This window comes from Ctenocephalides felis, unplaced genomic scaffold (assembly GCF_003426905.1).
Source record: "Ctenocephalides felis isolate EL2017-DRISC unplaced genomic scaffold, ASM342690v1 CF-g0.4_SCAFFOLD_02321, whole genome shotgun sequence".
Taxonomy (NCBI): Eukaryota; Metazoa; Arthropoda; class Insecta; order Siphonaptera; family Pulicidae; genus Ctenocephalides; species Ctenocephalides felis.
Window position 1 is genome coordinate 12,328 of NW_020538475.1, and position 12,005 is coordinate 24,332.

The 12,005-nt window shown below is 28.1% G+C and overlaps 1 protein-coding gene across 1 annotated transcript; it reads left to right on the top strand.

Moving 5' to 3' along the window:
* The first annotated feature begins 8,890 nt into the window (after window positions 1-8,890).
* LOC113380696 (phenoloxidase-activating factor 1-like) lies at window positions 8,891-9,573 on the top strand. The gene is made up of 4 exons (XM_026619837.1): window positions 8,891-8,959; window positions 9,045-9,154; window positions 9,211-9,375; window positions 9,501-9,573. The coding sequence occupies exons 1-4, from the start codon at window positions 8,891-8,893 to the stop codon at window positions 9,571-9,573; spliced, it is 417 nt and encodes a 138-aa protein (XP_026475622.1).
* Window positions 9,574-12,005: the final 2,432 nt, after the last annotated feature.

The following is a 12,005-nucleotide window of genomic DNA, read 5'->3' on the forward strand; positions in this document are numbered from 1 at the left end:
TATTATAAAATTAATTACAAAACGAAGTAATCTAAACTGCCAGATAACCAACAAGAAACAAATGACAAAGACAAACAAAATTAGAAGCTTCACAGTCACACACGGTTCCTCATGCAGTCACTGGCGGCCATTTTTTGACACGACAATATACTTCATGAAGAGGTGACAAACAAAGCAAGCGTACCAATATAAAAGTGTAAATAACCCTAGTACATAATGACAGTTCATAGACGCCAATGTGACAGTTACAATTTAATTTCAGCTCTCAAATATATTAATGTATATCAATATATTATATATATTTAATTTTTCTCTACGATCATAATATTACGTAGAGGATTTAGTACTGTCATAGTATATAGCAATAATCATATTAAGTCTGAAAGTGGTAAAATGTAGTACTTATATAAGAAGTTTTATTCAGTAAGTTAAATAAACGTACAACTGTTTTCTCTGAAAAAGTTCTTGTCATATGAAAATGTGAATAATAATCTGTCGAAATAGTTGTGACGTGCATTTATATAGCTGAAATTTGTTAAATTCTCAATCAATAAGGTGGAGTTCTGTAAGTGCCACAAAGTTTTGTTCAGGCGTTTGAAATTAGGGGTGCAGCAATTGTCTTTTGTTATGTATGCTGCAGTGTCCTTCACATATGACGTAATACTGTTCTGTTCCATCTCAATTTTCCAGCTGTAAAAATCTATAGCAAAAGATTAAATTAGAGAAATGTTTGTTGAAAATCTTCATAATTAAAAGTTGACAAACCATTAATAGAAAAAAACAGTTTGTCTTTGTGTTCAATATTGATGTGATGATGAGACTCAATATGTTTTTGTAGTGCGCTGTACCGTATGTAAGCATTCCCGCAATCCTCAATGGGGCAAGTAATTCTGAGAACCCTTGGAGAGCCTATAAATGAACAATTATGGTAACTTTGTGGATGTAATATTAAATATATTTAAATAATACTTATATTTTAATACCTGTAAAATGTTCTGAGTACAGCGAAGCATTATCTGGGGGTCTGGGTCCCGTTGGGGTCACTGGAAAGAATGTGAGCGATCTGGATGATTGGGAAAGTAGTGGGAAAGATGGTTGTCGAATAAAGGAAACAGTATTGGAATTAACGGTTGTCATATGAATTGGTGAAGCAGGAAGCGCATCCGAGTGGAAGGATGTTGTAGGAATTGGTGAAGCAGGAAGAGCATATGAATGGAAGGATGTCGTAGAGATTGATGTAGCAGGAAGAGCATACGGATGGAAGAAGAAGGAAATGATGTGGAAGGATTTGGCAAAGCAGGAAGAGTTGTGTAAGAAGTTTGTGAAGCAGTAAGGGTACATGAATAAGAAGTAGTGGAAGGAATTAATGAAGAGGGTAGAGCATAAGAATGCAGCGCAAGGGATGTTTCTGGATTAATTCGGGAATCATAAAAATACGTGCATTGGAGTTTGGAGTCTGTAGGAGATGTATCAGAAACGGAGGAATGAAAAGTTTTGATGTGCCTTTGTAATGAGAAAGGAGCATGCAAATTTTTTTGGCAAAATGTACATTCAAAATTTCGAAAGTACTCCTTAGGCTGTATGTGATGTACTAACCTGTTGTGACGGCAAAGAGAACTAGTCGAAGCAAAAGTTTTAAAGCAATGGATACATTGGTTTTGCTTTTTCATATTGAATATAAAAAAGAAAGGGGTTGAACTATAGTATAAACCTAAACTAACTTAAGCTATGATTAAAAGATAACTTATGTATAAAAAAGAAATATGAACTAAAATATTAAACCTATAATATGAGCTAAAAGTAATGTAGGAATCAACTAACGAAATAAATATGAAATTCTTAAATGAAATGAAATCTAACCTAAATGTAACCTAGCTATGAATTGAAATGCAACCTAACCTAAGTGATTAAAACGTACCTTACATATTTGTCTAAAAATAAAATAATGCAGGAATACCTACTTCTAAAGCGATCTAAAAATTGTAAAATAGCTAGAACATAACTAGTAATATAATAACCCTAACCTATAAAACACGTAAAAACAAAGAAAAAGACCTTAACCTATAAAAATATGAACAAAATAATAAACTTAGTAATTAAAAATCACGAGCAACACACGATTCACAAGAAAATTATAGTAAAACCGTATTAATAACGCACAAAATAATTAAAAAACGAGGTAGCAAAAAACACCGGAAAATAATAGACGAACACATACGCCACGAGCATAAAAACCACACAAAATAAAACATAATAACGCTAAAATCCCATTCAACTCTGCAGCAAATGTGAAACACTTCTGACGTATAATACAGCAAACTTCACACCCCAAAAAGGAACATTGTAGTGACTGCATAAGGACACTCATCACAGTCACAGTCATACACACTAACGCGAAGTTAGCGTCGAAAATATCGATAAGTTTTTTAATAGTCTGCGGAACAACGCTGCGGTTATGCCGTTATGCCGCTTTTTTTAAATCTTCAAAAGTTTCAAACATTAAATTTATTGGGCTACAGTTTTTCTATCACGTTTGACCAATCCTTGCCATCAGTAAGCATTATATCAAATTATTGATAGATAATTAGATTTACTCCAATTAAAATTTAGTTACTATTTACTAACAGTGCTCCGAATATTTTTAATTTTTTTTTACACATTCTTTGATAATCGTATGCGTTCCTTATTATAAAAATTAATTATTTATATATTACCAATAAAATGTTAGGCTTATGATATAACAGTTGTACGACAATCAAGATTATTTATCGAATTTAAAATTATTAGAGTATTAATTGCATTGGAATTTTCATTTAAGTTTTAGAATTTATGATATATCTTGCTTTACTATTATATTAAACAAACACTAATCCATTCACCTAATTTTAAAAAATTACTTGTAAAAAGTTTATATAAAAAATCTGTAAAATATTAGTGTATAAAAAACAAATATTTTATATACCTACACTAATTTATATTTTGCCATAAATTTAAAAGCTATTGTACATGGCCAGATTTTTCTAACAAATGTTAAACTCTGTATAATTTAAATGAATAAGTCTTCACATGAATTTATATTATACCTGCACTGGATGCATTTATAATGAAATCGAATAATATGGTTATCTATTTTTAAAATCAGCGCGATAATTAAATTATATTCATTATTCGAACATGGTTATGAACATATTTGCAGTAATTAGGATAATAAATATACAATTTAAAAAATCAATTTAATGCAATAATATTAAATTTAGATCAGTTATAATTTTGCAACATTGATTTCGATATATGATTATTTATTTTTTAAATAATATACACTGAACTTAAAATTGAAATGAACTGAAATCGCACATAAGGTTGCTAAATAATTTAATAGGGTTATCATCCGCATGTTAATTATTATTTTTTATTAATCTTTTAGATTATTTATCGTTTCTCAATTTAAATTTTATGCGTGACCGATTTTGACTTCAATTGTGCAACCTAATTAAGTGAAAAACTAAACATTGAATTTGATCCAAAGAAAAGGGTTACCTATTGTTTTGATTTGATTGAGAAGCGGAGATCAAGTCCGGCACGTGTTCGAAGTTTTCTTGTTCAACGAAAGGGTTGTGATTTAGGGCAATTGCCTAATTAATTGTGTTTATATGCTTGTGTTTTGTGTGTACATATTTCAGGAATGACGGATTTCATTAAATGCATTATTTGTGATAAACGTGCGAATAGCATGTCTGAAATGCATTTGCATCAAACGACATGTCATTCGATTGATCAGTTTTCTTTAATAATATTATCGCGCAGAGAATCCAAGATTGAAAATGGTGAGTTAATTGTGTGATACATTAATCCACCAATAAATAATTAATTAAATGTATAATATTATATGATTGTAACCTAATTTCATTAGTTGTAGAAAATTTGACGAAAAATGACAAAAACAGCAATAATTCTAACAGAAAAAAATCTAAAACTAGTGCTTCTGTTTTGCAACAAGAATTAAAAGATTGTGTCACAGCTATTGATAAAGTATTGCAATCTTCAAATAAAACTGAAGGCAGACGTAAGAAGAATCCAAGACCTCGAAAGAATGATAAAACTGAAACAGCTAAAAAACAATGTACAATAACTACTTAATGGTATTTTATTTATTTAGTTATAACTTTATTTGTGGTATATGAAAATTATGACTGATTTACATGATGCTTAAAATAGGTGCTATTATAGAATATATATATATATATATATATATATATATATATATATATATATATATATCAAGTAACGGCAACCAAACTAGAGTTAGAGGATCAAATCTTTTTATATTTATATTTGTGCAATTGTAATCAGATGCTCTTATAGCACTAAAGAAATCATCAAATAGATCTTGGTGAATAGTTTATGCACACATACCCAGGAAACCTGACTAAAATATATATATATAGTATATGTAAATTGGTCATTATTATTTATAGGCTTAGTGTGTGAATGATTTAGTATGCAAATTAATTTTAATCAATAATTAAATCTAAAATTCATATGTTAGATGCCAATGAAATAGCAGATGGAGTGCAAAATATTGGACCTGAAAAAGAAGTCGATGAAACCAAGCCAATTCAGCAACCAGAATTATCAACAACAATCAACACTCCTTTGAAACGATCACTAGGCAAAAAGCCTACTAAGCCTGCAAATGTAAAAATAAGTAAAGCCAGTGAAACAACTAAAACACCGACTGATGTCATTCGAAAAAGAACAACTGTATCATCAACTAATAGGAGAGAAAAAGTTAGTCGATGCTCCCAGAACAAGAAATGTGCAATATTGGAATCTGTATTGGTCGCAAAAGGTTCAGTCAGAAAGAGAAACCAAATTAATGTAATAAATCCCACCAAAATGAAACTTATTTTTCCACAAGCCAATAATCAAGAAGTAAAAGCAAAAGAAGATGTTACCTGGAATAAGGCTTACCAGAATTATGTTGATGGATTGCAAGTTGTAAAAGAAATTCCAGTTGTTCAAGCTGATTATACATCAAATAATGCACTCAATTTTCAAAATATCCTTACAAAACAAAATCAGAATCAAACACCATTTACTGATAAAAATGAAGGATACGAGTTTAATAATAACAATCATCAACAATCATCAGAAGGCCGTATTCAAAATCCTTACCATTTGCAAGATAACCTTGGCAATGATTTATTAAATAAGACATTTATTGAATCTAATGATTTAATTAGCGATTTGAGGAACATTGCACCAGAGCACCTAGTAAATAATTTGAATGATGATTCAAATCTCGATAGCATTTCAATGGGCTTAACAAATGATGTAAAAGACTTCATTGTTGAATTTTTTGAGGAAGAGCAAAATGCTGAAACGAGAAATCCTTATTGGGAAGATAATATGAATAAGTACTTTCCATCTGAAACAAAAAGTAGTTCAGAAATTGAACAATTTAATGATAATGCTGACAAATATATGAATGGCAATGATGAGATGCCTTTGAATTTAGTTATAAGAGAAATTGATGTACCGATCAATCAAGAAAGCTTTAATAATATTTTTTATCATACAACTTACACATCTAATTCAGCAAATAAAGCGATATGTAAATCTACTTGGAGTGAGGAATATATGAATAGCCAAAATGCAAATTTTTGGGCATCATACAATGTTAACAAGCGACCATATGAATTTTCGTATGCATACAAATATAAACTTTTTTGTCAAATATGTGGTGATCAATTTCTGAATAATATTGCATTACAAGCACATTACATTTCTTGCAGTGGAATAAATGACAACCAGAGGGTAAAGACATCGGAAGAAAAAATGTTGGAAGAACACTTCCAAAAAACATTCATTGGAGGTGAGCCTGGCATGATGGTTTATAATTCTGAAATTCAAGAAAATAATATGAATTTGACTCATTTTAAATATGAATGCCATGCATGTCAGACAGGATTTAAAAACGGCACTAATTATTGCAAACATATGTTGGATCATAAAAAAATTTTTGCACAAGGAAAATATGTAATATGTACTGAATGTGGTTTGTATATCGAAAATTTTAACATATTGAAAAATCATTTTCATAAATATTCTTAACAATTATCATTATGTTATTTTTGTTTGTTATTAAATGAGAAAAGTTTTTTGAGAAAACTTACAGCTCTGATTGTACATGTTATCTCATTCAGAGGTACTTCCTCTATTATTTAATTTAGTGTTTAAGAAACATTCAGTTTTTATGTATTGAGTTATATCTTCACTGATATTGTGGAACTGATTATTTGTTGTTTTTTGTCAAAGAGTATATTGTATAATGTATATAATTATGTGACTTCATTCTATGAAATTATTATACTGTTTGAAATAGAGATTTAATTTGTTGAATAATGAAAATGAAATATATGTTTTTTACACTATTATTCTGTTATGTTTATGGGTATGCAGAAAGATAAAATTATTAAAGTTGAAATATATATATATATATATATATATATATATATATATCTACTTTTTATTAGTTTAATTGCACCTCATCCGAACATTGCTGTTCTGATACTAGCAAGAGGAGGTTCAAAAGGAATACCTTTGAAAAATTTGCAAAAAATTAATAATGTTACACTCATTAGACGAAGCGTCCAAAAAATTACACCATTGCTTGAAGAGGGAAAAATCCAAGCAATATGGGTTTCAACTGACCATCATTGATTGCTAAAGAAGCCAATGAAGGTTTGCTAATTAATTATTCTTAAATTGTGAAATTGAACAAAGATTTAAAAGATTAGCTAAATAAAATAATTATCTAAATCCCTATGCCAATAATTATTCTTATAACTGCATAAATTATATTAGATTAATATTGTGTTCCAAACATACTTAATTGCAGCAGGTGCACAAGTGTTTTGGAGAGATCCAGAATATGCAACTGATGCATCTACTTCTATATCTGCAATACAAGAATTTATAAAGCATCATTTAAATGTAGATTATTTAATGTTAGTGCAATGTACTACACCCTTTCTCAAGACAGATTATATTTTAGAAGCAATATCTCAATTAACTTTTTCAAGTACCAATACCCAGTGTGTTTTCAGTGTTACTAGGTACAGAGTTAAAGTATAAATGTATTTTTATAAACATATTAATTTATTTCAATAGCAACGGGTTATTGCTATCTGTTCTCACTGCAATTAAAATGCATAATAATTAAATAAATAATTTTCAAAATGAGTAAGAATTTTCCATCAATATGAAAATAATATGAATATTTGTATTAGGTCTTTTAAATTGCGATGGAAGGAGGAAGGTAATAAAATAACTTCAGAAAATTTTAATCCAGAGAGTAGACCTAGACGTCAAAATTGGAATGGAGAATTAATAGAGAACGGAATGTTTTATTTAGCCTCACGCAAATTGATTGAAAAGAACCTTCTACAAGATGATAGGTAATAAAAAAAAAAGATGATGAAATTTGATGATGATGATATAATAATTTTAATAATCATTCTTTTTTCCTCTAATAATAAAAATTCAGTTGCTCTGTGGTAGAAATTCCAGCAAAATATAGTTTAGAAATTGATACACCTTGGGATTTAGAACTAGCACAGAATATAGCAAAATATTTTGATGAAGAATAAATCAAAAGTGTATTATAAAAATTACTTACAACTTTAAAAAAATACAAATGATTTAATTGGTAAGTTTCTGTACTATACTTGAAAATGCTTTACATGATATAGAATCGGGCAAGCATGAAAGTACAGATTTTCCTCTATTTTCTTCAAAAGATAATCTTGGCCCAATAGGCAAGGTGCCCAAAAAAGGAGCTGATGCTAATTCAGCGAGAGCTGCACCTCCACCTGAGCTGAATATATTTGTGCATTCACTGCAATTTGGGCATTCATAACTAAAAAAGCAAATAAAATTTATAGGTGTCTACTTGCTTAACAACAATAAAATTTATAATTTACATAAGTGCAAGAATGTATAATAAAAAATAAAATAAATTTCAAATTACACAGAAAAAAATTATGTAAAAATCTATAATAATAAGGTTACATTTAATTTGTTTTGAATTTGTTATATTCGAGAGAATATAAAATTACATTTGTATATTTTTTCTACTAGTTGCATATAATTTTATTTCATATGAACCCTAAATAAATATCATCAGTTTCAATGTTAACTTTGTTTGAAAGAATAATGTGTAGATGCTTATTATTATAGCTATTCTTAGGTTTGAATTATTATTATTTCTTTATTAGGTGTATAGCTTTGCTTCCTCCAACTATTTTTTTTTTAAACTTTGAGGCTTTATCATAAAGAAATGGCCACTATTTTCTCTCGTTTATATATATATATATATAAAGACTTTAATCAATATTATTTCTCGAATTAATTTAAACTTGCAATAGAAAAAAACTAAATAGACTGATTTCTTAAGGCAAAACATGCACAACTAATGATAATCGACATGGTGATTGTTCGAATTTGTCTTCTTGTCCCGCTATTCAAAGTCTGATTGTATCTGGTTCGAGTCCAACTTTCTGCCCTGGTGAACTAAGCCATTTAGTATGTTGCCCAACATCGGAAGATGCACCAGAAACACAACCAAATTCAGAGAAAAAAGAAAATCCTTGCAAAAATCTTAGACCTCTTGGTAGTGGCGAAGACAAAGCGGAAAACAGTTAAGACAAACAATTTCAAAAATAGAAATAAATTCTAAAAATATAAATGTCATATAATCTATTTATTTGGTACCGTAAGAACATTACATTTTTAACTTTTCAGAATGTATAGAATATTCGCATTTAGTTTGCGAAAAAATCACTCTACCCACTCTAACAAATTCTGCAAAAAAGGTCCTCGTGAACCGATGTGGACACACGGTAGTACCTTTTATAGTAGGCGGAAAAAAGCTCAGAACCGCGAATTTCCGCACATGGTATATTTATATCCATGAACAATATATTAAATATATGTACAATCAATAATTTGTAAGAATATTAAGTTGTACTGATTCATTACAGGCGCGTCTTGGTTATGGCCAAGAAGACAATATAATTTGGGCATGCGGAGGTTCTTTGATCAGTGATAACTTTGTCTTAACGGCAGCTCATTGTGTTTATGACAAAAATTTGTAAGTTGAGCATAATATTATTTTTTCGTTCTCGTTTAACGAAAACTACTTTTCAGAGGTTCTGTGAATTTCGTGCAGTTGGGTGTTACAGATTTTGATTCAGGCACACCCAAAAATTTCGAATACTCTCAACTCTTCACCGTTTCAGAAAGATTGAGGCATCCAGAATATAAGCCCAATTCTAAATATTATGATGTAGGATTATTGAAATTGAATAGAATGTAAGTTTAAAATGCATTTTGAATTAGCACCACATAGCAATCAATAAAACCTTGAATTAATTTGGTAGTTTTATCATCATAACCTGAATAAAAATGACTATTTTATTTTCTATTTTTATATTCAGAGTGAACTTAAACAAGCAAGTAATACCAATCTGTTTGCCAAAAAATAATGAAATTACTAATAAAAAGCTATAGCAACTGGCTGGGGCCATACGCAGCACGAAGGTAATGCTAGCGAGGTCCTGAGGAAGGTACTTCTAATATTTTCTTTATATTGTTATTTTACTTTAAGAAAATAGTCTCGGAACAACGGCAATATTAACTGATTATATAAATAAATTGTATATGTCAAGTAAGTCCACTCGCATACAACATCATATTTGTTCATCAACAGTATGTCTGAAAATTTTTTTTTATCATACTTACAATTGTAAGCATGATAAAAAAAAAATTTTTCAGAACATTCTAATTCTACCTAAATAAAACATATAAAGGCCAAAGTTAAGAAATGAGAAGTTAAAAATGATTGAAAACAATATTAAATGGTACCTTCAAAATTATTATCTTTTGTGGAAATTAAACTTAGGTTGGGGTTAGTTATTTTGTTTTTTAAAAAAGTGAGTCTATTGTTTGTGACGGATTTTATAAGATGTGGGGGATAGGAATTTTGTGTAAGATGACGTAGAATTTTACGTCGAAACGTATGGAAATATAAAGATGTCTTGAAGAAAATCTTTACTTTACTTTTTTTACTTGATGTTACGCCCTCCAAGAAATCTATCATACATTTCAACATCAAATTTAAACATTTTCAACATATATATATATATATATATCTATATATATATAAATCTCGTGTCACGATGTTGGTTCGCGATGGACGCCCAAACTACTGGACCGATTTTAAATTTTATTGGCTCATCGTGTGCATATATATCCAACTTAGGTTATAGGAAATTTTGAACAGTAAATTTGAAATATAAATATATAATTTCTATAAATTTCTAAAAATTTTGACAGAAAATGACCAAAAAAAAAACAAAACACTAAAATGACAAATGTCAAAATTTATGGAAAATTCGAGAACAAAAGATTAATGATTTTTGAAAAAAAAATTGACAGTTCAAAAACATATACATATATAGATATATCCAACATTTATATCCAAATTAGATGAAAAGCTACATTCAAAATCACTGTTTATAATTTTAAATCTAATTAAAAATCAATGTTCATAAATTTAAATAAAAGTTATTAAAAAAATGTGAAATGACATTTGTCAATATTTATAAAAATTATTAGATAAATAGATTTATAATTTATATTTATTTGATTTGCTTACGAAGTTAGTTCGGATACCAAAACTTCCTCAAAACCACTCAAAACATTATAGATCACAATAAAAAAACGACATATTAAATTAATCATTAATAATAAACAAAATTTTGACAGTTCAGAAAAATTGAATTTTTAACGACTTCAATAAAAAACAAATACATTAATTATTCCAAGTTTTGTTATAGGTAATATTGTAGATACAAAACATTATTGAAAAATATATTATATCATATTATATTAAATTTCGACCAAGAAGGAAATATTTATTTAGTTTTATATTATTTATAAATTTCCATAAATTTTGACAGAAATTCACTAAAAAAAAACAAAACACTAAAATGACAAATGTCAATATTTATGGAAACTTCGAGAAAAAACGATTTATGATTTTTGAAAAAAAAAATGACAATTCTAAAAATATATTATTTTTACTAATTGAAAAAGGGACAGATATAATATAATATATACAACAGTTATATCCAAATTAGGCAAAATGCTATATTCAAAATAATAGAAATATATAATGTTTATAGATTTAAATAAATTTTGATAGTTGTAAACTAAAAAAAGTGAAATGTCAATTATCCATATCTATGGAAAGTATTAGATGAATAAATTTATAATTTATATTTATTTGGTTTGCTCAACATATTAGTTCGGATACTAACACGTCCTCAAAACATAATAGATCAGAATGAAAAAGCGACATATTAAATTTAACTTTAATCATAAACAAAATTTTGACAGGTCAAAAGAATTAATATTTTTAACGAATTCCAATAGGCACAAATACATTAATTATTGCAACTTAGGCAATATCACAAATCACATTTAAGATACAGAATAATAAAATTTATCAAATTTAAATAAATTTGGGCGGTTACGAATTTTAAATAAATGCCGAAAATGACGTTTGTTAATATTCCGGGAAATTTATGAATAAATTGATTTATGATTAAGATTTAATTTGCTTAAGTTGTTCATTCAGATAAACATCACAAAATTAATAGAAATCATGATTGAAAACTGAATATTATATCATATCATATTAAATTTCGAAGTGCCAAAAATCAAACATTTAATAGATTTGGACTCGAATTCCTCAGAACTTTTTCCATGTTAGTTTCGGGGATAGTATGAATATGAATGTATAGTCGGAAATTTATATTATAAGTGTTTCGTAAGTAATAACAAATTTAAAAAAATGCATTGAAATCCGATGAGTGTCTAATCATAAATTTATGGAAAATTTTCAAAAAAAATATTAAAGGATTATAGCAAGTTCCCAA

Coding starts and splice junctions, on each gene's coding strand:
- LOC113380696 (XM_026619837.1), top strand. CDS start 8,891: ATGTGGACACACGGTAGTACCTTTTATAGTAGGCGGAAAAAAGCTCAG. Junction 9,155..9,210: donor TGTGTTTATGACAAAAATTT/GTAAGTTGAGCA, acceptor ACTACTTTTCAG/AGGTTCTGTGAATTTCGTGC. Junction 9,376..9,500: donor TTATTGAAATTGAATAGAAT/GTAAGTTTAAAA, acceptor TTTTATATTCAG/AGTGAACTTAAACAAGCAAG.